Source organism: Lonchura striata, chromosome W (assembly GCF_050655825.1).
Source record: "Lonchura striata isolate lonStrDom1 chromosome W, ASM5065582v1, whole genome shotgun sequence".
In the NCBI taxonomy this organism is placed as follows: Eukaryota; Metazoa; Chordata; class Aves; order Passeriformes; family Estrildidae; genus Lonchura; species Lonchura striata.
Window position 1 is genome coordinate 6,444,278 of NC_140743.1, and position 26,836 is coordinate 6,471,113.

At 45.7% G+C, this 26,836-nt stretch overlaps 1 protein-coding gene across 1 annotated transcript in view; it reads right to left on the reverse strand.

Annotated features, from left to right (window-relative positions):
- LOC146763004 (transcription factor RFX3-like) overlaps positions 1 to 26,836 on the reverse strand; it is a 293,397-nt gene that overhangs the window by 201,259 nt on the left and 65,302 nt on the right. The window contains exon 3 of the mRNA XM_085571343.1: positions 3,321 to 3,418. Coding sequence (XP_085427469.1) covers positions 3,321 to 3,418 — 98 coding nt within the window. The remainder of the gene's footprint in view (positions 1 to 3,320; positions 3,419 to 26,836) is intronic.

Here is a 26,836-nt window from a genome sequence, read left to right on the forward strand (position 1 = left end):
ATAATTTGCCTTTTGTAAATCCATGGTGACTATTCCAAATCCCCCTGTGTCCATTGTGTGACAGGAAATGGCTTCCAGGATTATTTTTTTCATCATCTTCACAGGAATAGAGGTGAGGATGACCAGCATGTATTTCCCCAGATCCTCCCTCTTGCCCTTTTTGAAGATTGAAGTGTCATTTGCTTTCTTCCGGTCCTCAGGAACCTCCCCTATCCTTAGAGGTTGTCTTGGTTTGACAAGACAGGAGTCTGTGAAAGAGGGCAAAGCCTCCTGTGCAATGGAGAACGGCAAACCCCCCTCCCTCTGAATTACCAGGATCTTTAAATTAGAAGGCTCTCAGGCAAAGATATGGGAGTGGGAGTAACAATTCTTTACTAGGAGAAAACTAGACAACAACTTAAAAAGGCAAATGCAATCGGTACAAACAAAACCAGTGAAAGAAAAAGTCCAGAACCTGAGGGATGCCAGTATCAGTTCTGCTGGGACAATTGCTTCCCTTGCAATAGTTGATGAATTGCAGCTGCAGTGGTGATCTTTAGAAGGGTATAGTTTTCCTCTGAAGATCTGGTGGCAGTGGGGCCGGTCTTCCTCTGCGCCGGGGTTGCCTCTGAGCTCCGCCGCCGTCGGCTCAGCGCGCGCCGGCTGCTTCGCTGCGAGTGCCGCCGAAGAGAGAGAGAGAGCGAGCTGCTTCTCCGGGAATCCCGCGAAGAGGGGGCGAGCTGCTTCTCGGAGTCCCGCCCAGAGAGCTGCCTCCTCTCCCCAAAAAGCTACCCCTTTCAACAACAATAGAGTGCTTGGCTTCCCCCCTCTGGGTGGGACCCCTCACGGTGTTACATTTACCAGCCCTACATTGAATCAGTTAATGGTGTATAGACAAACCATTGCCTCTACGGGGCAAACCATTGTCTCTGAGAGAGATAACAAAAACCTGTCCAACCGGTTTGCCTTCAACAGATGGCAAATGGAATACAAGCTTATCTTACAACCCAGGACAGAGGTGTACACAACCTCTATCCCTGGAGCTGTACATTACTTTATGGGACAGGTCCCTGAGCAACCAAATCTAATTAGATTTGCTTTGAGCAGACTAGATAACCTCTGGAAGTCCCTTATGGCATAATTTTTTCTATGGTAAATTATCAGCCATACTAAAATACAGCTTACTGGTGGATGAAATAGGACTACAAGCTATGTCACATCAGCCAGCTCCTCCTTCCATAGTCTTTTAAGATGCTATCTACAAATGAAATTGTAAGGAGTTATACCAGGAAAACCATATAGGCATCATGTCCTGTATGGAGGCAACTTTTCTGGGCTGTTTATCCAGTCAGTATTTTTATTTTTGTTTTGTTTTGTTTTTCAAAGTTCTTTTTCCCAGACAGACATGCATTTTGACATTTTGTTAGATTTCTATGTCTGCTACCAGACTTCCTTCTTTACACCCACTGGTTCTTGGCTTCCACCAGCTCTTTATCTAAGACCAGAACCCTTTCCTGCTCACTTAATGACAGTTTCACCATTCTGAATCAGACAACTCATGTTTTCCTTTCTTTCTCACTGACTGGGCCTAGTTGCTGTTTTCATGAGCAAATGATCTCTTGGGAGGTCTTGAGGGTTGCATTAAAATCAAGCTAGCACATGACCAAAAAAAGAGAATGAAAGAATATCCATGTCACTTGTCATAGAACATTTTCCATTCCCACCATAGGTTTAGAACTTGCTCCTTTCTCCGTTTTAAGAGGATACCTTCCCTCAACCATATATCCTAGGCCCTGTATATGGAATGGAATAGACTCTTTGTTAATAGATTAGGTACTAGAAACCAGAGTTCATATAATTAATAGCAAAAGCAGCAGGTGCAAGGAAATACCCCATTTAGGGTCATCTGGAGAACATCCATTGGTCTTTGGAGCAATTAACATATAAACAGGATAAAACAAACAATCCTCTGGTTAATATATTTGAGCTATAAAGTCAGGTAAAATGTCATGAACTGCAATAAACTATACATTTCCAATATCACTGCCCATAATTTAAAGAGAAGAAGCACTAGAGCTTTTAAAAGAAAAACAAATGTAGATGAAAAAATATGTTTTCTTTTGTCGCAACAGTTCAGTGTCTTTGGGTGGCATTTTTCAAATAAAAGTTAGCCTGATCAGACATTCTACACAGATATTTTCAGTCTTTGATTACAGTTTAGCAATGTGATGAGCGACTTTCCATTTTTACAGTATCTTAAACAGGGACACACTGGTTATTCTTAATAATAAGCATGTCTTAACAGACCCATTTAGGACAGAAGATTGTTTAGATATTATAAGAGCAAAGAAAATAAGGGAACAAGAGACTAATGAAAAAGTTTATCTGAAGAATAAATTTGGCAAAATATGTCCATGAAGAGGATGCTGCAAGTGTTAACATCAGTATCAGAACCCAATAGTGTTGTTGACTTTTTTTGTGTCAATGCCTGATTATCATAAATAGATATTTGCTGGCATCAAAAAAGTCTTCTACAGGCTTTTTTCTTTTACCTTAACCTTATATCAGAAGTTTCAGGGGATTTATTTAGACTTAACTGGAAAAAGAGGGAGGGAAGGTTCTCCCTGAGAAACTTTGAAGTTAGTCCTATTCTGACTGTGTGTGGGGGGGTTTTACCATATAACCTCTAGAGGTCTCTTTTGACCTAAATTATTGTATGATTTTAACTTTGAACATAGGAGAAAGGAATTTGATGGTAGAAAACCATGTTCATTGAAGCAAGAAAAGCACAGGAAATAGAAGAGTCTGAGAGAGAAGCAAAAGGACATATTGTCCTTCCTCTACCTTCCTTTGGAAAAATAATAAATATGTATATCATTGCACTTAAAACAATAAAGAAATTATATAATTGTTTTCTGTAAGTAATGACTACAACCGCCTCAGCAATTTAAGAACTTTCCAGTATAATTTCAACTAGAAGAATAGCAGCCCACTTGGAGACTACTTTATTATACAGATGATCATATTATGACAAATTAAGATCATACTTCCTATCAGCATAATTTAAAACTTGTCCATAAACTCATTTTTTCCCAAACAATAAAATGCTGCATATGCAGATTCACACTGTCCAACTGTAACAATTACCTGAATTCATTTTAGATTAATTCAAGTGATATGAATCTTACTTGTTTTCACTCAAATAATGATTTAATATTACAAAAATTAAAGTTTTTGTTCAAACATTTTTCTTTGCTAATTAAAACATAGCAGCCCATATGATGTCATGAAAAGTGCATTATTTTAGTAAACATTCTAGTTTAGATGAATAACCAACTTACATTGTTCCATTTGTGTAGACTGTGTCACTTCCCTCCACATACTGAACCTGGGCTGGGTAGACATGTTGCACCTGTTGCACAGTCTGTACTTGCTGTACCTACAAACAAGAACACCAGAAATATAGGATAGCATACCTTATAAAAAAAATGACTAGTACTTCAGTGCATCTAATGGTTTCTAAAAAATACTGTTAATTTTGGGACATCCCTGTTCTCACAATTACTAAATGACACAGAATGCAATATTGTGCTACAAGTCTGTAATATGCTAAGTGGAGTACTGTGTTGATTTGGCATAGCCTGATTTTTTTTTTTTGGTAGTGGGGGCCGGGGGGGGGTCCACAGGAGTCACTTCTATGAGAAGCTGCTAGAAGTTCCCACCATGTCCAACAGAGCCAATATCTGATGGCTCTGAAGATAGACATGCTGCTGGCCCAATTAGAGAGGTTGGTAATGCTTCTGTAATGACATATTTAAGAAGAAAATCAAAACAGCGCACATGCAGTTTTTTCCCAGGGGTGGGGAGGCACCGTGGCCACTGCTGCAACTGCTGCCATCTCGGTGCAGACCACGGCAATCTTTTCCTGCCTGGCTGCCCCTAGCCAACTGCACTGCAGGCAGAAGGGCAGGGGCCATGGTGACGACTTCTTCTTCCCAGCGCCCTGCATGAAGAGACGTGTTAAATAGCGCAAGCACTGTGGTGGCAGCCACTGCGTGCATGATGATGGCAGGGCTGGATGGCCGACTGAAAATGTGGTGGGCAACTCCCCAATGCAGAACCTGGATAAAATCAACTTCTTGGCACTGCGGGATCCTGCAAGAATCTTTGAATTAGTGGAACTTGTTTGAAATGGTACCTTCAAGCAGCAGTTTTTCTTCTAGTCAGAGGAGGAAGTGAGGACATGTGAGGGAAAACAACATGATGGAACCAAGGTCAGTGGAAAAGAAAGAGTAGGAGGAGGTACTCCAAGTGTTGGAGCCGAGATTCCTCTGCAAGCCGTAGTGAGGACTATGGCAAAACAAACTGTCCCCTTGTAATGCATGAAGTCTATGGGGGATGCAGACATTCACTCGCAATGTGAGGACCCTGGGGGACATTTCCCTGGTTTAGGGAGACACAAAAAGCTTCCCTCAAAAAAGCTGTTAAAACCCCATTTGCTCCTTTCCCTGTTCCTATGTCTGTTCCTACATCTCTAAGCCACTCCCTCCCTATTCTCTGATTGGCCCTCATCTTTGTACTGTCCTGAGACCAGGTTCACCCCCCTGGACCCCTGCGAAGAGAGCAGGGAAAACTTAGAGGTGTGTGCTGAGGGAACTCCAGACAGAGGGCGCACCAGCCTCAACCAGAGCAGGAAGTGTGAAAAGCTAGACAAGCAGCAGCTCTCAGTGTGGGCAGCGCCAGGAGTGAAGGTGACCAACTCCCACAGGTGCAAAAGATGCACCCAAGAAGCAACAAGGTGTGGGGCAAATAGGGCAGGCAAACAGGGTGTGACTGTCATGATTTAGGAACAGTATTCCCCAATTTAGGGCTCCCTTTGTTTTATGGCAAAATCAGCTGTCAGGAGGATTTGGATTATCTTCTCCCCCTTCTCAAAAACCTGCTGTGTTGCCCTATAGCATGATGTCATCGATGTAATGTAAGTGTTCTGGAGCCTCACCCTTTTGCAATCCAGTCTGGATCAGTCCATGGCAAATAGCAAGGCTATATTTCCACCCCTAGGACAGTTGGCTCCAGGTATACTGGACACCCCTCCAGGTGAAAGTAAGCTGTGGCCTGCACTCTGCTGCTAAAGGAATGGATAAAAATGCATTAGCAATATTGATGGTAGCACCATTTTACTGCCTTGGACTCCAGTTCATATTGAAACTCCAGCATGTCTGGCATGGCAGCACTCAGTGGTGGTGTGACTTCGTTCAGGTCATGATAGTCCACTATCAGTCTCCACTCTCCATTGGACTTAGGCACTGGCCATATGGGGATATTGAAGGGTGAGCAAGTCTTGCTGACCACTCCCTGGCTCTCCATAAATCATCTGTGGATGGGAGTCCCGGAGTCCCGGTTGGTGCAGTGTTGTTGACAGTGCACTGTAGTGGTAGCAATTGGTACCCATTGTTCTTTGCCCTGAAGGAGTCCCATAGTAGAAGGGTCCTCTGAGAGACCGGACAAGGTATTCACCTGTATAATTCCCTCTGTCTCCACAGCAACTATCCCAAAAGCTCAACAATGCCCGTTTGGGTCCTTGAAATACCCTCTCCTGAGGTAATCTATGCCAAGGATGCACAGGGCCTCTGGGCCAGTCACAATGGGGTGTTTCCACCATTCTTTTCTAGTCAGATGTCCTGGGGTGACTTTATGATGCTTGCATCCCCAATCGTCTGTTCTGTTTATGCTGGATATTAAGTTTTGCACCTTTAAAACTGGTTCCGAGAGCAAAGGGGAGGAGAGAAGAAGCACGCACTTTGTTTTCAGAAACTGCACTTGCTCCCTCACATCCTTCTCCTGGACTGTGTTGTCTCCAGCATGGACAGATGGCAGGAGAGAGCTTTCCTTTGCTTTTAGTTATTTTTTAGCTAGCTGAGGCAGAGAAGTTCCCCAGACTGTGTTTTTTTCTTTTTCTTGGAACTGTTTAAACCTGCTCTGAACTGAAAACCCAGAAGAGCACCGGGAGCTCACACCTGTGGTCCGCTGGGCCGGGCCTGGACCATGGCATTTCCAGTGCCAGAGGGACTGATAACAGATTGGGTAAGCCAAGCTGCAATTCACGAAAAAGACTTTCTGATTTTGTCATCTCTTCAGATTGACAAGAGGTTTTATTGTTTAATATTGTTCAATATTTTTTTTTTTTTGTGCTGGTGAATGCTTTACCTGCTAAATAAACAGTTTTTTTTCCACTTTTCTCCAAGGAAATCTTTTTCCCAAACCAGTTGAGGGAGGGGCTGCTTAAATCTGCTTTCTAGAGGAACCCCTTTGGAGGTTTTCTCCCAAATTTGCCCTAAACCAGGACATCAGGCTAACTTCAGCTTACAGTACAGTCAGCTGTTGGGATCCCCCTGTCAGTCCAGAAATAGAGATGGATTCTGCCCCTACATATCTTGATGGCATCAAGATACATTGTGCGCCAGTGTTAACTAAAGCCTTGTACTCTTGTGAGTCTGATGTGACAGGCCATGGGATCCCCACAGTCCAATAGATCTTACTGTTCCTTTCCTCCACCTGGCTGGGAGCATTTTGACACTGTCTCCCGCAGTATACTGCTGGAAAAGCTGGCAGCCCATGGCTTGGACAGGAGCACTCTTTGCTGGGTTAGGAACTGGCTGGATGGCTGGGCCCAGAGAGTGGTGGTGAGCAGTGCTGCATCCAGCTGGTGGCCAGTCACCAGTGGTGTCCCTCAGGGGTCTGTGCTGGGGCCAGTTCTGTTCAACATTTTTATTGATGATATGGATGAGGGTATTGAGTCTTTCATTAGTAAATTTGCAGACGACACTAAACTGGGACTGTGTGTCAATCTGTTGGAAAGTAGGATGGCTCTGCAGAGAGACCTAGAATGGTTGGATAGATGGGCAGAGTCTAAGATGAAGTTTAATAAGTCCAAGTGCCGAGTCCTGAATTTTGGCCACAATAACCCCCTGCAATGGTTATAGGCTGGGGATGGTGTGGCTGGACAGTACCCAGGTGGAAAGGGACCTGGGGGTACTGGTCGACAGCCAACTGAACATGAGCCAGAAGTGTGCCCTGGTGGCCAAGAAGGCCAACAGCATCTTGGCCTGTATCAGGAATGGTGTGGCCAGCAGGAGCAGGGAGGTCATTTTCCCCCTCTACTTGGTACTGGTGAGGCTGCACCTTGAGTACTGTGTCCAGTTCTGGGCCCCTCAGTTTAGGAAGGACGTTGAGATGCTTGAGCGTGTCCAGAGGGCAACAAGGTTGGTGAGGGGCTTGGAACACAAGCCCTATGAGGAACGGCTGAGGGAGCTGGGGTTCTTTAGCCTGGAGAAACGGAGACTCAGAGGCGACCTTATCACTCCCTACAACTTCCTGAAGGGTGGTTGTAGTCAGGTGGGGATTGGTCTCTTTCACCAGGCAGCAACTGACAGAACGAGAGGTTCTGTCAAGCTGAGTCCAGGAAAATATAGGTTAGATATTAGGAAAAAGTTTTTCATGCAAAGGGTGATAAAGTACTGGAATGGTCTGCCCGGGGAGGTGGTGGAGTCACCATCCCTGGATGTGTTTAAAAAAAGACTGGATGTGGCACTCGGTGCCATGGTTTAGTTGAGGTGTCAGGGAACAGGTTGGACTTGATGACCTTGAAGGTCTCTTCCAACCTAGTGATTCTGTGATTCTGTTATTACCCCTCTAATCCTGGTCACTTCTTGTAAATATGACCTGTAGGTTCCTTCAAGACTATGGGAAGTGACATCAGCTCTATTCTGTCTGAGGACTTGCCCACTGGAAACTGGAGCAGCATTTATCCTTGAAGAATTTCCTGTGGTGGTTGTTCTTCCTCTCAAATCACATACCCATGCTACTAAGGCAGAGGTGGGTTTTCCATCCCACTTCTTCATGTCCTCTCTGTGGTCATGCAGGTAAAACCACAGGTTACCTCATGGTTTGTACCTTCTGCCTTGAGCAGGGGTATGCTTGCTCCCAATAGCAGAGACTGGTCCATACTGGCGGGGCATAGGACATTTTTTCTCTAATCTGCTTGAGTCTTTCAAATCTATCCATAGTCTTGGACAGTCTTTCCACAGCTGAAGCACAGGTTGGTAAGGAGGAAAAAAGATGATCTTCATATTACCAGAGTTGGGTAGTCACCTGAAGCACTGTTTGTTCTTCTGTCATTGACATCAAGGCCAGTGAGTTTGTGTATGACAATGATGTGTTCTGTACAAACTTCTGCCACATGGATTGTGTACACTGGACCTCATCTGGATCTATAGAGGACTGCTCATTCTTTGAATCCCTACAGAGTACCTCCAGCACAGCTAATTTTCTCAGGTACTGAATACCCTTCTCCATGGCATTCCACCTGCTTGGGCTCACAACTAAATCATCCTTGAGAAAATACCTTTCCCTCATGCTTGACAGGAGTTACTTCCAGAGGCTGAGTTTCTGTCTTCTTCCCAATTGCCTTGCCAATGCCCACATCCCGAGATGGGGATCCCAGTTGCTTGGCTTCACTACCATCTAGTTTTATATTGTGGGCTGCGATATCCCAGCCCTGGAGCGGCCAGGTCACCAGGGGTTCACCCAATTGGTGGCTGAAATCTTTTCACATATCTTGCAGCTCACATGAGATAGATTGGATTATCTCTGGCTCTACCTCTTCCTTCTTTTGAGATGGCCCTACTTCCTCTTCAGCTCTCACTAGGCAAACTGATTTGGTCTAAGATTTTTTCTTCTGTATAGGGGCGACTGCTACCATCACAGGTTGTTCCCCTGGCTCAGCTGCAGTTTGAATGGCCATGGTGCCTGCTCCTCTGCTTTCTTCCTACTCCCTCTGAGGGTGCTGTCTAGTGGCAAGCAGTGTCTGATAAATAGTAGCCAGGGCCCAGCACACTGCAATAAGTTGATTTTCTCTGGAGTTGCCACAGATTTCTCCTCACAAATATTCTGTCATTTCATCAGGGTCCTGTAGTTGTTCATGGGTGAACTCCCAAAGCATTGGAGGAGATAATTTTTCCAAAAACAGGCCCATTTTCTCCCACATTCCATGCCACTCATGACTATTCCCCCTTGGGGCATATCTCTGAATGACCTTCCTAAAAACCTTTTTCTTGACTCTAAACATGTTGGGGACCATACTGAGAAGATCTGGTAGACTTAGCAATAAGAACATGCTTTCCTTAACATCCAAGGAAAATTCTAAATTCTCAAAAGATCTTATAACAGGCTTAAAAGATGAAAAGGGGGTGAAAAGCTGCAGAAAATCATCCTCCCCCATTCCCCCAACAGGCTAGGTATGATTATTAATGCACTCCCAAAGGTAGTATCTGAGGTAAGGGTAGGAGAGCAACACTGAATACACATCCCAAATGATCCTCATTGTATTTGATGTTATCATGAAAATATAACAGTTGATATCCCACAATACAGCAACAAACCTATGCTGATCTTTCTCCCTGCTCTGAAAAAGATCATCACAAGAAGCACACTCAGGAATATATACAAGGTTGGATACCACACTGTCCTGGGTTGTAAGATGTGGTTTGGGGGTGTGTATACTATTTCCCATCTGTTAGAAGTGGGGCAGTTACCTTCTGTTAATTGGGCAGTTTACTTTATCTCTTCCACAACCAATCCTCCCTCCAAGAAGATATCTTCTGTTAATGGGTCATTGAGTCTCAATGCACTGATAAAATTACATCATCCCATTGTGAGATGCTCCGCCCAGAGGGAGGAACCAAGCATTCTTACCTAGATATAATCTGAGATTTTGGAACACCAGAAGCGGCCTTTTCCCACTGGATTCCCAGAAGACCAGGTCCATCTACACCACCACTGGATCCCCAGGGGGAAACTACACCCTTCTACAAGATCACTGCTTCAACAGAACCACATCTATCACTCCAGGAGGACTGCAGCTACCATTTAACTGGACTGCTGCCAACACCCTGACCAACAGGGTGTCAGGTCGTATTCTGACTCTGTCAGTGTTGTTTTGTATTACTGCATTTAAAAAAATTATTTCCATTTTGTTCCCTAATAAAGAACTGTTATTCTTACTCCCATATCGTTGCCTGAGAGCCCCTTAATTTCAAAATTATAATAATTCAGAGGGAGGGGGTTTACATTTTCCATTTCAAGAGAGGCTCCTGCCTTCTTTAGCAGACGCCTGTCTTTTCAAACCAAGACACACACCCACATGAACAGACTAAGTAACATTATGACCAGTGGCTCCGTACCTAATACAACAAATGCTTAGATCAAATTTGTTTCCAACCCGCTCTGGTCAGATCTGTTTTTATCTCAACTCTTCATGCTTCACATTGGGTACCAAATAAGGCTGTTGTGGTTTAGGAATGGTATTCCCTAATTTAGTGCTCCCACTGAACACATGCTTCTGCTTCCCCACCCCCCTCCAATTGGAAGCAAGGAAGGCAAAGATCACATTTTGAGATAAGAGCAATTTATTGGAAACAGCAATAAGATTAGAACAAACAGCATCAGCAATAATATTAATAACAAAAGGCATAAGAAAAATAAATCATTTACAAAGCAATCCCACAAGAGTAAACAAATACCAGACAGCTTTACCTGTCACATTTTCTCAACCAGAAGGAACATCCTTCTCCTTGGAAGTGAGAGAGACCCTTTTCCCCAACCCTGAAGCAAGAGAGAGTCCCTTTCCCACCCCTGACAGTGATGTGAGGCAGTATTGAATAAAATTATGGTCCTGTCCACACCCCCTCCTGGCTACTGCAAAAAATTAACCATGTCCTGGATGAAACCAGGACAGTGGCACATCAGCCAAGGCAGGGTGCATCAGCCAAGGCAGGTATGGCATTTTACACAGCAGTTCAGGTAAGAAGGTCATGCAGGGAGGACACAGCCCCCCATCAACTCAAGAGGCAAGCCCAGTTAGTAGTCATTAGTAGGTTTAGGAAAGGCAGGTCCTGCCTGACCAATGTTATCTCCTTTTATGACCAGGTGACCTGCCTAGTGGATGAGGGAAAGGCTGTGGATGGGTCTACATGGAATTCAGTAAAGCCTTTGATACTGCCTCCCATGGTATTCTCCTGGAAAAGCTGGTAGCCCACAGCTTAGACAAGTGTACTCTTTGCTGGGTTAAAAACTGGCTGGATGGCCATGCCCAGAGAATGGTGGTGAATGGTGATACATCCAGTTGGTGACACTAATGGTGTCCCCCATGGATCAGTGTGAGGCCCAGTCCTGTTTAATATCTTTACTGACGATCTAGATGGGGGGATTGAGCCTACCATTATCAAATTCCTGGATGACACTAGATTGGGTGAGAGTGTCAATCTGCTGGAGGGTAGGAAGGCTCTGCAGAGGGACCTGAATAGGCTGTATCAATGGGCCAAGGCCAATTGTATGAAGTTTAATAAGGCCAAGTGCCAGGTCCTGCACTTGGGTCACAACAACTCCATGCAACACTACAGGCTTGAGGAAGAGTGACTACAAAGCTACCTGGCAGAAAAGGACCTGGAGGTGTTGGTCAACTGTCAGCTGAACATGAGCCATCAGTGTGCCCAGATGGCCAACAAGGTTAATGGCATACTGGCCTGTATCAGAAATAGTGTGGCCAACAGGATCAGGGAAGTGATTGCCCCTCTGTACTTGGCACTGGAAGGCTACACCTCAAATACTGTGTCCAGTTTTGGGCACCTCACTACTAGAAAGACATTGAGGTGCTGGAGTGTGTCCAAAGAAGGGTAACAAAGCTGGTGAAGGGTCTGGAGCACAAGTCTTTCTGAAGAATGGCTGTGGGAGCTGGGGTTGTTTAGTCTGGAGAAAGGAGGCTCAGGGGACACCTTATCAATCTTGATAACTATGTGAAAGGAGGTTGTGATGAGGTGGGGGTCAGTCCCTTCTCCCAGGTAACAAGTGACAGGATGAGAGGAAAAGGCCTCAAGTTGTGCCAGGGCAGGTTTAGATTGGATATTAGGAAAAATTTCTTCACTGAAAGCATTGTCAAGCACTGGAACTGGCTGCCCAGGGAAATTATTGAGTCATCATCCCTGGAGGTATTTAAAACATGTAGATGTAGAGCTCAGAGACATGGTTTAGTGATGGACTTGGTAGTGCTGGATTTAATGATCTGAAAGGTCCTTTCCAACTTAAATTATTCTTTGATTCTGATTCTATGATCTACTAGAGCTCTTTAATAACATTTTAGTTAGGACACATTCATCATCCTCACTATATTCTCTAAAATTCCTATACCTCCTTTTCCACCATTAACTTATATACTTCAAAACAAGATTCTAAACTTCATTGCTAAGTACTGGGAGTAGTCTGGAGGTGCTCAAGAAGTTAAGAGGGAGCACAGATGGGACACCTGACCCCAACTTACAAAAGGGATATTCCATACCATATGATGTCATGCTCAGCAATAAAACTAGGGGGAAGGTTAGCTGGGGGACTGTTGGGCATTGGTCAGTTGGTGGTGAGCAGTTGTTTTCATTTGCAACACTCACCTTTCTTGGATTTTATTTTTCTCTATCTTTGGGTCTTTCCCCCCCCCTTTTTTCCTTACAATTTATTATAATTGCTTTTAAATTATTAAACTTTTTTTATCTCAGCCCATGAGCTTTCTCATTTTACCTTTCCAATTCTCGCCCACTGGGAGGAGGGGAGGAGTGAGCAAATGGCTGTGGTTCTTGGTTGCCATCTGGGGTTAAATCATGACACCTAAGGAAAAATTTATATAAAACCCCTTAATTTTGAAAAAAAAAAAAATTATTTTTAAAAAGACTCTTCAAGTGTGACAGAAAAACAGTTTCTGTCAATCAGTAATAATGATATGTACTCTTTTTGATGATTAAATGGAAAATTCAGCAGGTTGTTGATTTCATATGTTAACTGTTACATAAATTGACATTGGCCTGCCATCACTTAACAGTGTTCTTGAACTATTATTTTCCAAATTCAAAAAACACATCTCTTATTATTAAGCAAGATAAAATTGTACAGAATTTTGATTTTAGATACAAGTGTTTGCATTAAAAGTACTAATAAGTTTAAGAGAATAATACCAGAGTAAAATATGTGAGGATTTATAAACACCATTTCAATTAAAAAAAACCAAAAAAACAAAAAAACAGAGCTGTATACACAAAGATTTCTGCTCTCAGAGAAAAAAAAAATCTTCTTAACAAATTCATTAGCCTGTAATACTTTTGGAAAGCAATTCATCAATTCATGCTATAATGTTGATATTTAGATAAATGACCAATATAAGTTCATGACTAGTTTTTATGTTTAAAATGATTTTTCATTAAGCTCTAATTTTCATTAGCAGAAGTTTGTATGTCCATTTGAATGACACATTTATTTCTGAATGCTATGGTTATAGTCTATGATGAATAGGAAGATTTGTTTTGTGTAATCTTTAATGCATGGATACACCTTCTAAAATAGGTTAGACACTATTTTTTAATTTTACTCCTTGAATCCTTCTGTACTGCATGAAATAAACCATAAGATCAGTGAAATTAATTTAAAATCCTTTTAAGCTTGCTACCTCATGCTTAAGAATGGATGTTAAAACAGGAATGATACATGAGTGGAAAATCATATTTAAAGAAAAATGAGACTAAGAAAAATTGCACAAGATGTTAAATGGCATTTAATTATGCTTCTCATTTTTTCACCTTACTTTTGCTATGTTTTACTTGCACATATATAGGTTTCTGCCTTCACCAATTCAAGGTTCCAAAAATGACAATTGCTGTGTCATTTGAAAACATCTGGGAAACCACTGCCACTACACTCAGAAGGGAATCTTAGTTTTTCCTTAAGGACATTTCTTTTTTCTTAATTTGAAGCACCATATCAAACTTTCATGAAAGTCATAGTTATATTGTCAGTGTGCAAATAAAAAAATTATTTTAGCAGAAAATAATTTAGACATTGAAAAATTATTCCCCTCATAACAACAAGAAAAAAATCTTAAAAAATAAATTATTTCTTCTTAATTTTTCATTTTTACCAAAAATAGTCTGCTCCTAAAGTATGAGTACATAAATTCAAATTTTTATTTTAAGCAAATATATAATATATACATTATTTTTTTTCAGAGAAAAGCCACCCTTCTTCATCAAAGACCTTGTTTTAATGCCTGATAGCCTTTTCTTTTCCTAAAGTGGAAAAGCACCTATCTTACCCACATTCTTCATCACATTTCCTAGTGTTATACTAGATTCACATCTTCTTCCCAGAATCACAGAACAGTTATGGTTAGAAGGGACCTCTGGAGATTATCCAGTCCAACGCCCCTGCCAAGGCAGGGTCACCTAGAGCAGGTGACACAGAAACGCATCCAGGTGGGTTTTGAATGTCTCCAGATAGGGAGACTCCATCACCTCCTGGGGCAGTGTCTTGGTTCGACAAGACAGGAGTCTGTGAAAGAGGGCAAAGCCTCCTGTGCAATGGAGAACGGCAAACCCCCCTCCCTCTGAATTACCAGGATCTTTAAATTAAAAGGCTCTCAGGCAAAGATATGGGAGTGGGAGTAACAATTCTTTACTAGGAGAAAACTAGACAACAATTTAAAAAGGCAAATGCAATCGGTACAAACAAAACCAGTGAAAGAAAAAAGTCCAGAACCTGCGGGGTGCCAGTATCAGTTCTACTGGGACAATTTGCTTCCCTTGCAGTGGCTGGTGAATTGTAGCTGCAGTGGTGATCTCTAGAAGGGTATAGTTTCCCTCTGAAGATCTGGTGGCAGTGGGGCCGGTCTTTCTCTGCGCCGGGGTTGCCTCTGAGCTCCGCCGCCGTCGGCTCAACGCGCCGGCTGCTTCGCTGCGAGTGCCGCCGAAGAGAGAGCGAGAGAGAGCTGCTTCCCCAGGAATCCCGCGAAGAGAGAGAGAGAGCTGCTTTCCCCGGGAATCCCGCGCAGAGAGAGAGAGAGCTGCTTCTCTCGGAGTCCCGCGAAGAAGAGGGAGAGAGCTGCTTCTCTCGGAGTCCCGCGAAGAAGAGGGAGAGAGCTGCTTCCCCCCTCTGGGTGGGACCCCTCACCGTGTTACATTTTTTCAGCCCTTCATTGAATCAGTCGAAGGTGTATACACAAACCATTGTCTCTGAGAGAGATAACAAAAAACCTGTCCAACCGGTTCGCCTTCGACAGATGGCAAATGGAATACAAGCTTATCTTACAACCCAGGACATTATCCACCCCTTATTCTATTTCCATCTGCACACCATGAAATCTTACACCCAGTTCTCTCTTAAGACCAAGTTTCCCTGTGGTACACAGCGGGTCTCCCCATCTTCCTGCATTACCCACCAAGTGTAACCAGGTCCTTGAGCAAAGACAATCCCACGAATGGGTTGGTCTTTGCCTGAGGTGGGATTAATCCAAACAGTTTTCCCTAAAATACCTTTCATATGTACTACAGGGACCTTATCTCCATCTACTGCGTGTAAGGGTTCTGACTGAGCAGGGCCAGCTCGATTGACAGACCCCCGGGTGTTGACCATCCAGGTTGCTTTTGCCAGGTTAATTTCCCAGTTTCTAAATGTTCCCCCACCAAGTGCCTTCAGGGTAGTCTTAAGGAGTCCGTTGCACCGTTCAACTTTGCCGGCAGCTGGAGCATGATAGGGAATATGATATATCCATTCGATACCATGTTCTCTGGCCCAGGTGTTGATAAGGCTGTTCTTGAAATGGGTGCCGTTGTCAGACTCAATTCTCTCAGGGGTGCCGTGTCTCCACAGGACTTGCTTTTCCAAGCTTAAGATGGTGTTCCGGGCAGTGGCATGAGGTACAGGGAAAGTCTCCAGCCATCCAGTGGTGGCTTCCACCATGGTCAGCACGTAGCGCTTGCCTTGGCGTGTCTGGGGCAGTGTGATATAGTCAATCTGCCAGGCCTCCCCATACTTGTACTTGGACTACCGCCCACCATACCATAGGGGCTTCACTCTCTTGGCCTGTTTGATGGCAGCACACGTCTCACAGTCATGGATAACCTGGGAAACACTGTCCATGGTTAGATCCACCCCTCGGTCTCGTGCCCACTTGTAGGTGGCATCTCTGCCCTGATGACCTGAGGCATCATGAGCCCATCGAGCCAGGAACAACTCCTCTTTATGGTGCCAATCTAAGTCTATCTTTGACACCTCTATTTTTGCTGCCTGATCTACCTGCTCGTTGTTTCGGTGCTCCTCATTAGCCCGACTTTTGGGGACATGGGCATCTACATGACGGACTTTCACCGTCAGCTTTTCCACCCGAGAGGCAATGTCTTTCCATATATCAGCAGCCCAGATTGGCTTTCTTCTACGTTGCCAGTTGGCCTTCCTCCACCTTCCCAGCCAGCCCCACAGAGCATTGGCTACCATCCATGAATCAGTATAAAGGTAGAGCTTTGGCCACTTCTCCCTTTCAGCAATGTCCAGAGCCAGCTGAACGGCCTTGAGTTCGGCGAGTTGGCTCGATCCACCTTCTCCTTCGGTAGCTTGTGCAACTTGGCGTGTGGGGCTCCATACGGCTGCTTTCCACTTCCGGTTCATCCCTACAATGCGACAGGAATCATCAGTGAAAAGAGCGTAGCAGGTCTCTTCTGCTGGTAGTTGGTTGTATGGTGGAGCCTCTTCAGCCCTTGTCACTTGTACCTGCTCCTTATCATCAGTGAGACCAAAGTTTTCACCTTCTGGCCAGTTCGTAATTATCTCCAAAATCCCAGGGCGATTCAGGTTTCCAATACGGGCGCGTTGAGTGATGAGGGCAATCCATTTGCTCCATGTTGCGTCAGTGGCATGGTGGGTAGTAGGAACCTTTCCTTTAAACATCCACCCCAGCACCGGTAGTCGGGGTGCCAGGAGGAGTTGTGTTTCTGTGCCAATTACCTCCGAGGCGGCTTGAACTCCTTCAAAGGCAGCCAAGATTTCCTTCTCTGTGGGAGTGTAGTTGGCTTCAGACCCTCTGTAACTTCGGCTCCAGAATCCCAGTGGTCGGCCTCGAGTCTCCCCAGGCACTTTCTGCCAAAGGCTCCAGGACAACCCATGGTTCCCGGCTGCAGAGTAGAGCACATTCTTGACCTCTGGTCCCGTTTTGACTGGGCCAAGGGCTACAGCATGAGCGATTTCCTGCTTGATCTGGGTGAAGGCTTGTTGCTGCTCAGGGCCCCAGTGGAAATCATTCTTCTTTCGGGTAACCAGATAAAGAGGGCTCACAATCTGGCTATACTCAGGAATGTGCATTCTCCAGAAACTTATGGCACCCAGGAAAGCTTGTGTTTCCTTTTTGCTGGTTGGTGGGGACATAGCTGTGATCTTGTTGATGACCTCAGTGGGAATCTGGCGCCGTCCATCTTGCCATTTCACTCCCAGGAACTGGATCTCTCGGGCAGGTCCCTTGATTTTGCTCTTCTTGATGGCAAAGCCAGCTTCTAGTAGTATCTGGATGATCCTCTCACCTTTCTCAAACACTTCTGCCGCTGTGCTCCCCCACACAATGATGTCATCAATGTATTGCAGGTGTTTTGGAGCCTTACCCTTTTCCAGTGCAGCCTGGATCAGTCCATGGCAGATGGTGGGGCTGTGTTTCCACCCCTGGGGCAGTCGGTTCCAGGTGTACTGCACGCCCCTCCAGGTGAAAGCAAACTGAGGCCTGCATTCTGCTGCCAGAGGAATGGAGAAAAACGCATTAGCAATATCAATGGTGGCATACCACTTTGCTGCCTTGGACTCCAGCTCGTACTGGAGTTCCAGCATGTCCGGCACAGCAGCGCTCAGCGGTGGAGTCACTTCATTTAAGCCACGATAGTCCACAGTCAATCTCTATTCTTTGTCAGATTTGCGCACAGGCCAGATGGGGCTGTTGAAGGGTGAGTGGGTTTTGCTGACCACCCCTTGGCTCTCCAGCTCCCGAATCATTTTGTGGATGGGGATCACGGCATCTCGATCCGTCCGATACTGCCGGCGGTGCACTGTCGAGGTCGCAATTGGCACGCGTTGTTCTTCCACCCTTAGGAGTCCTACTGCAGAGGGGTTTTCTGACAGTCCAGGCAAGGTGTTCAATTGCTTAATGTCTTCTGCCTCTACAGCGGCTATTCCAAAAGCCCACCTGAGTCCCTTTGGGTCTTTGTAATATCCGTTCCGGAGGAAGTCTATGCCTAGGATATACGGAGCATCTGGGCCAGTCACTATAGGGTGTTTCTTCCACTCCTTCCCAGTCAGGCTCACCTCAGCTTTCACCAGAGTCAATTGTTGTGATCCTCCTGTCACACCAGCAATGGAAACAGGCTCTGCCCCCACATGTCCCGATGGTATCAGAGTACACTGTGCACCAGTATCAACTAAAGCATCATATTTTTGTGGCTCTGATGTGCCAGGCCATCGGATCTACACTGTCCAGAAGATCCGGTTTTCCCGTGCCTCTCCCTGGCTAGAGACAGGGCCCCTCTAACACTGGTTATCATTCCTTCCCTGGGCATACATACTAGAGGTCCCTTCAAGGGGGTCTGACAGATCGTACCCACAAGCTTGGTCACGGGAGGTTGAGGCTACCTTCACTTTGGTGGAACTCCCCCGGTTAGAGTTTCCCTCCTTGAGTTGACGGACCCGTGCTGCCAGGACAGAAGTGGGTTTCCCATCCCACCTCCCCATGTCTTCCCCATGGTCACGCAGGAAGAACCACAGATTAGCCCTTGGGGTGTACCCTCTCTCTCTAGCTGGGGATTGTTGGGTGTTGATTCTGGGGCCTGTGACTCTCACGGGTGCTGTATTAACCTTCCTTATCTCCTCCCTCATCTCCTCTTTAAACTCCTTAATCACAGCTGAGATATGAGCCTGCATTGGGCCATTAATCATACTCTCATAATTCCTAAGTTTGTTGGCAACAGAACCTAGTGTCTCCCGGTGGGTGTCAGCATTGATCGTTGCAATGAAGGTGGCGTATTGAGATGGCCCAAGATTTGCCAGACTCTACAGCATTTGTCTCGTACACCTGACCTTGTCAGGATCATTATTGTGTCGTCCATCCCTCCTAAAGAGTACTTCCAATACTGCCACTTCTCTCAGCTGTTGGATCCCTTCCTCGAGGGTCTTCCAGCGCATTCTATGATGGTGCTCTTGCATTCTCTCTCTGTGGATAAACCTCTCCCTGACACTCATTAAGAGCCGCTCCCAGAGAGAAAGGGACCCTGGTTCCCTTACAAAAACCTGATTTATACCTGAGTCTTGGGTCAAGGGTCCCAAGTTCCTTGCCTCACCACCGTCCAGCTGCACGCCTGTACCCATAAGATCTCAAACCCGGAGTAGCCAGGTAGCATAAGCCTCACGCCCTCGTCGCACAATGTCTTTATGCAGATTGCGAAGACTTTCGTACGTCAGGGACTCGGTGATGATAGCAATCTCTGGCTCCCCTGTGGGTTGTGAGGTTCCTCCATTCCTGTCCCTATCTGCAGGGTGCTCTGCTTTCACCTTAGACTTCCTTGTTTCTACCGGGGCCACTGCTGCTGACCGTGACTGCCCTTGTGGTTCAGCTGGAACCTGGACAGTTGTAACATCTGTGGGTTCCACAGCTGTACTATTAGACTGTCCCTCCTCAAGGCAAAGGGCCGGTTTCTCACCAGCTGGGGAAATGCACTCCTTCAGCATCTCTCGTATCTCTTTAACCAGAACCCTCACCCAATCTGGGCGGTTCATTTCTGAGGTGGGCTGTGGGGCAGGGTCAGGCTCTGGAGCAGCAGCATCTCGAGTCTGTGGTGTAGGTGTGAGGGTAGTTATCCAGGTTAATCTTCTCTTATCTCTGAATGCTAAATATAACAGGACTATCAGCAACACCACCCATTGTATGGTATCATTAGCACTTATAAAGGATCTTAACCCTTTGAGAACTGGTGGAGCAGACCCAAAAAGATGGTTAAAAGGTTGAGAGAAAGTTTGCCCAGGTGCTATTTCCTCGCAGTAGGTACCGTTATTAAAGTAACCCCAAAAACATACAGTTAACGTGTGATAGCTATGAATCCATGTACCTGCCTTCCAGAGGAAATTAAAGATCCATGAATTCCTCACCCAATTAACTCAGAAGCCAAACTTGATAACAGACACCGTAGCCTTAGTTATAGGACCCATTTTTAGATAAGGGTCTGCAAATGGGAAAAGTATAGCTACGATCACATGCCACCTAAACCAAGGTAAACTAGACCACATGGTGATGCTGAAGATGTTTTTACACACAACAAAACCAAATTACTTAAGAACTGTTAATCCTTTTTCCCTCTCAATGCCCTCGGGCCTCACGTTGATGCGCCAAATTCTGTCTTGGTTCGACAAGACAGGAGTCTGTGAAAGAGGGCAAAGCCTCCTGTGCAATGGAGAACGGCAAACCCCCCTCCCTCTGAATTACCAGGATCTTTAAATTAAAAGGCTCTCAGGCAAAGATATGGGAGTGGGAGTAACAATTCTTTACTAGGAGAAAACTAGACAACAATTTAAAAAGGCAAATGCAATCGGTACAAACAAAACCAGTGAAAGAAAAAAGTCCAGAACCTGCGGGGTGCCAGTATCAGTTCTACTGGGACAATTTGCTTCCCTTGCAGTGGCTGGTGAATTGTAGCTGCAGTGGTGATCTCTAGAAGGGTATAGTTTCCCTCTGAAGATCTGGTGGCAGTGGGGCCGGTCTTTCTCTGCGCCGGGGTTGCCTCTGAGCTCCGCCGCCGTCGGCTCAACGCGCCGGCTGCTTCGCTGCGAGTGCCGCCGAAGAGAGAGCGAGAGAGAGCTGCTTCCCCAGGAATCCCGCGAAGAGAGAGAGAGAGCTGCTTTCCCCGGGAATCCCGCGCAGAGAGAGAGAGAGCTGCTTCTCTCGGAGTCCCGCGAAGAAGAGGGAGAGAGCTGCTTCTCTCGGAGTCCCGCGAAGAAGAGGGAGAGAGCTGCTTCTCTCGGAGTCCCGCGAAGAAGAGGGAGAGAGCTGCTTCCCCCCTCTGGGTGGGACCCCTCACCGTGTTACATTTTTTCAGCCCTTCATTGAATCAGTCGAAGGTGTATACACAAACCATTGTCTCTGAGAGAGATAACAAAAAACCTGTCCAACCGGTTCGCCTTCGACAGATGGCAAATGGAATACAAGCTTATCTTACAACCCAGGACAGGCAGCTATTACAGTGCTCTGCCACCCTCAATAGAAAGAAGTTCTTCCTCATGTTGAGGTGGAACTTCTTGCATCTTAGTTTGTAGCCATTGCTCCTTGTCCTGTCGCTGGGCACCAATGAAAAGAGTCTGGGACCATCCTCTTGGCACCTGCCTTTGAGACATTTATATGCATCAATAAGATCCCTTGTCTTCTCTTCTCTAGACTAACCAGGCCCAGTTCCTGCAGTCTCTCCTCGTAAAGAGAGATGCTTCCGAGCCCTAATCATATTTGTGGCCTCCACTGGACTGTCTCCAGTAGTTCTTTGTTTTTCTTGTTTTGAGGAGCCCAGAACTGAACACAGTACTCCAGATATGGCCTCACTAAGGCTGAGTAGAGGGGGAGGATCACCTGCCTTGACCTGCTGGTCACACTCTTCCTGATGCATCCCAAGATCCCATCGGCCCCCCTAGCCACAAGGGCACAGATTTGTCACTTAGTGACAAATAGTCACTCATAGTGTCATGGTTTGATGCTGGCACAATGCCAGTGTCCCCATGAAAATACACCTTTCCAAATAAGTGCTGTGAGATGCGATCAGGAACAGAGCAGAGCAGGCCCAGCTTAGAAATAAAGGGAAAAGAACGTTATTAAACTACTACTATGATAAAAGACACACACTAAATCCAGAATGAAAACCTTCCAAAACATTCCTCCTCCCCCCACTCAAACTCTAACAAACTACAGTGAGACACAACTCGGACCCTCAATTAAGTTATTACCTTTTAAAATAATCAATACCCAGTCTGTTAAGGGAGAGAGGAGTCTCTCTTGCACCATAGACCCCCAGGAAACACAATTGCTACCTCTTGTGTTTCCATGTCATACATGGCACCGCCCGCCCGGAGGAAATCTGCCAGTGTGACACTCTCCATGTTACAGTGCTCTCACCACTGTGCATGGACAGACTGCTCATAGGGCTCCTTTAAGGATGCTTTGACAAGGAACAACAGGAACAACAGTCCAGTGTCTCATTTTGGGACCACAGTCCCCCCCATTTTCCTCCTCCCCTGGGGCCGAGGGTGAAAACAGAGATCTTCTCTGAAGACAGAAGGCATCATCACACCCTCCTCAGCTTTCTCTGTTCACTTTATTCTTGTACTGGTAGTTGCTGAAGCAGGTCTCTTGGCTCACCATTGCATCCCCCTAAAAATGCAGTCTCTCTTGCAAGAGAAATTGGTTCAGTCTATGGCTAACAAGAAAAGTCCAGCCAAAAGCCACTCCATCATCTCCTCCCAACCTTCTTTTCCTAACATCTCAGGTCCCAGACTGTCTCTCTTCTCTTTTAAATCAAGAAGGAGCAATATTTCATAAAGCCTTCATTTCCCAGGAAAGGGTTAAAAGTCTTGGACTCCGTGGACGGCTGAAATCTTCGCCCAGGACTCCATCTCCCATGCTGGGTACCTTCCCCCCCTCTTCTCCTTCTCCTCTGCTAGAAAATGTCCAGGTGTCTTCAGGCTCTCTGTCTCATTCCCTCTGGATGGGGCGGGGCGGGGGGGGGGGGGGGGAAACAAAGACACCTCAGATTTCCTCCACCCTTCAGTCCACAGGAGCTGGCCCAGTTCCAGGTCCTTCACCCCCTGGCCTACCTCTCCCAGGCCACATGGCTTCTCCTCCCCCACCCAGCCCGTGGCTGGGCAGGGGAGAGTCTGCACTCTTCGATGACCGGAACCAAAGAGACAGTTCTCCTGGGAGTTCTTGCTTTTAACTCCCTATGTTCTCAGAGGCATGTCCATGCCTTCAGTGGTCACTCCAGGTGTCAATATACAAACGTGACCACTGATTGGTTTGACCCTCTTCTTCCTGGGAAAATTCTCTTCCATGTCAAACCACGACACATAGTCAACCTGTCATCCACCAAGACTCCCAGGTCCTTCTCTGCAGAGCTGGTCTCTTGTAGGTCAGCCCCCAACTGATACTGGTACTTGGGGTTATTCCTCCCCAGGTGCAGGACCATACACTTGCTCTTGTTGAACCAAGTGGGCTTTGGCCTTCTTCATCACATCCCTGCATATTTTGATGATATCCCTATAGTCCTCCCATGTGGCCAGTCCCTTTTTCCACATCCTTTTTTTTTTCTTCCATTTGAGATATGCTAGAAGCTTCCTGCTCATCCATGCAGGTCTCATGCCCCCTTTGCTTGATTTCTTGTTTATGGGGATACATTGGTCTTGAGCTTGGTGGAAGTGATGCTTGAATACTGACCAGCTCTCTTGGACCCCCTTCTCTTCTAGGGCCCTAACCCATGGGATACCTCTAAGTAGGTCTTTGAAGAGGTCAAAAATAGCTTTCCAGAAGTTCAGAGTTCTAGTCCTGCTTACTGATTTGCTTTCTGCATGCAAGATCCTGAGTTCCACCCTCATGGTCACTACACAGCTGTCCGAGATTGAAAAACAAGATGTTTTCTAGTACCATCTGTGTAGCAGTTGACCTCTGGGCAGTTTTCCTTATCTCCTGTTAATGGGCCCATCAATGTCTTGCCACATGACTCAGAGATAACACTCTCCAGGAGCCAGTTCTGTGATCAAAGACACATCTCGTGACTCAGAATGACATCAGCCCATTGTGAGATGCTCTGCCCAGGGGGGAGGAGCTAAGCATTCCCACTTAGATATATCCTGGGATTTCTAGACAGAAAAACAGCCTTCCCACAAGTTTCCAAGAGGACACAGCTGGGGTTTTTCCACTGGACCAACTACACCTTGTCTACAGGACCACTGCACAAACAGAAACCACATCTGTCACTCCAAGAGGACTGCAGCCACTCCAATTTGGATTGCTAGCAACACGCTGTCCAAAAGGCTGTTGGTTGTATTCTGACTTTGTTGGTGGTCTTCCTTTTGTATCACTGCATGTATTTTGTCTCTTTTCCCTTTTCCCAATAAATTGTATGTCTGACTTGCAGTTTCTTACTGGTTTTGCTTTCAAACCAGAATAACAGCCATAGCTGCCCCCAACCTTCACATCTTCAACCAGTCCCTCCTGGTTTGTTAGCACAAGGTCCAGCAACACATCTCTCCTCATTGGCTCTTCCACCACTTGCCTCAAAAAGTTTTCATCAATAATCTGCAGGAACTTCCTGGACTGTGTGTGCCAAACTGTGTTGCCTCTCCAACAAACATCAAGGTGGTTGAGGACACCCAGGAGAACTGGAGCTTGTGACCATGAGGCTATTTCCAGTTGTCCATAGAAAGCCTCATCAACTTCTTCCTCCTGATCAGGTGGCCTGTAGCAAACAGCCACAACAGTGTCACCTATATCAGCCTGTCCCTTAATTCTCACCCATAAACTCTCAACTCGTTAGTCTGCCACTGGCACATCTGTCCCTGGATCAATACCTTCCAGTTACTTTCTCACATAAAGAGCAACTCCACCACCTTGCCTCACTGACCTGTCTTTTCTAAACGGTACATAGCCATCCATAACAACATTCCAGTCATGTGAGCTATCCCACCATGTCTCAGTAATTGCAATGAGATCATGGCCCTGGGACCACACAGAGGTTTCCAGTTCTTCCTTCTTATTCCCCATGCTGCGTGTGTTTGTACGCAGGCACTTCAGAGAGGTAATCAAGCATGCAGGTTCCCTAGAAGGGGTGGAAGAGGGCTCACCGCAGCCATTCACACCCTCAATGTGGTTAGCCCTGTGATTTTCATCCTGAGAGGCAGTCAAGGAACATCTGTCGCTGCACTGGTTGGCATAACCTACTCCCTGTGAGGAAGCAATGGCATGAGCATTGCCACATTGGACCCCATTCCCTGAGTCCTTCAGTTTAAAGCCTGTCTCACCAAATTGGCCAGCCTGCGGCAAAAAATTCTCTTGCCCTTTTTAGACAGGTGGATCCCATCCCTCCCTAACAGGCTACAATCATTGTCATAAAAACCAAAACCTTCTCGATGGCACCAACCACAAAGCCAGACATTGATGTGCACTATGTGTCTGCTTCTGTCTGTCTCCAATTGTCTAACCAGTAGGATAGATGAGAAGATGACTTAGGCACTGATATTTTGCTACTTTTAGGTTTTTCACCTGCCTCGCCAGAGCTTTATAGTCTTTCTTGACCCTATCTATTTTTTGGCTTGTGGCGTCATTTGTACCCACATGAAAAAGTAGTAGTGGGTACTAGTCCATGCTCTTGACAAGTTGGGGTACCCTCTCAGTAACATCACAGATCCTACCCCCTGGTAGGCAGCATACCTCTCGTGACTGTTTACCAGATTAGCAGATGAGGGCCTCAGTGACCCTTAATAGAGTCACACACTATGAGCACTAAAGTTTCTTTTTATGGTAACTGCTGTGTGCTGCTGGTGTGGATTTTCTTTGTTGACCTTGCTCATGGACATCTAAAGCCTTTAAAGCACCAAATCTGTTTTTGGTCTGGACGTTGGAGGGTAGAGGTTGAATTGGAACCCTGCTTTTGTGGCTCACCAGGTTCTAAGGTGCCTCATGCTCAGCAGTATCCATTGTAGGTGGATGGTTCCAAAGCCACATTATCTATCTCCATTTCAGCCCCTCTAATACTGTGTAGCCTATTAACTGTCATGTAATTCAGCCACCTGCTGCAACAGGTCATCAACTTGTGCATGCTTTGTGCAGGTACCAGCCTTTTCTCCAGGAGAAGCATCTGGGCATCCATTGCAAGCTACCACCTGTACTGACATCTTCCTTACCAGTTCCAGCTGGGTGGAAGCATCAGACTTCTTAGGGGCTATCTCAGTAGACACACTGTTTTTGGCTCTGAGACAAGTACCCACCTTATGGCAGAGATCTAGAGCACTTAGTTAGCACTTACCTGAGTTGTGGACCTACTTTCAGATTGCAGCACCCTCCCCATATGCCCTGCCCATGGGAACTGCAGTGTCACATCCTTCTAATGTGCCACATCCTGTTTGCTCGCCCTGTTTGACACTTTCTGGGTTGCTCATGCTTTCTGTAGTTGTTTAAATCTCCCACAGTGCTCCTGGCTATGACCCCTCCTTGTCAGATTGGCTCACAAGAGCTTCTAAGCTCTGACATAGCTCTGGGCTGCTGATCAGGCTGGACTACTGATTCTTCCTTTTCCTTACCCTACAGAATCACAGAACCACTAGGTCGGAAGAGACCTTTCAAGATCATCGAGTCCAACCCATGCCCTAACACCTCAACTAAATCATGGCACTGAATGCCACATAGAATCTTTTTTTTAAACACATCCAGGAATGGTGATTCCACCACCTCCTCAAGCAGACAATTCCAGTACTTTATCACTCTTTCCGTAAAAAACTTTTCCCTAACATCTAACCTAAATTTCCCTTGGTGCAGCTTAAGACTGTATCATCTCGTTCTGTCAGTTGCTGCCTGACATCTTCAATTCCTTTAGAATTCCTGACCTTTTCTCAACACTTTTATCATCTATCCTTTTGTCTCTAAACCAGTATTTCCTTCATATTCCATACTAATCACTGTAGAATCATCTGCATTGGCTTTCACTAAATATGCATCACCTTTTCAGTCTATACAAATTATTGCAGCAAATTATTCTTCCTTGGCCAGGCTGATCCCCCAACATTCCTTTCTGAAACCTTAAATAACTTATACTTTCAAAATATGACTCAACTGAAAAATTCAGTCCAACAGAATCAGAAAATGCTCCAAAGTACAGTTGAAATAGTGAAACAGAAATATTTGAAATAATAACACTAGAACATAACTAATACCTTATTG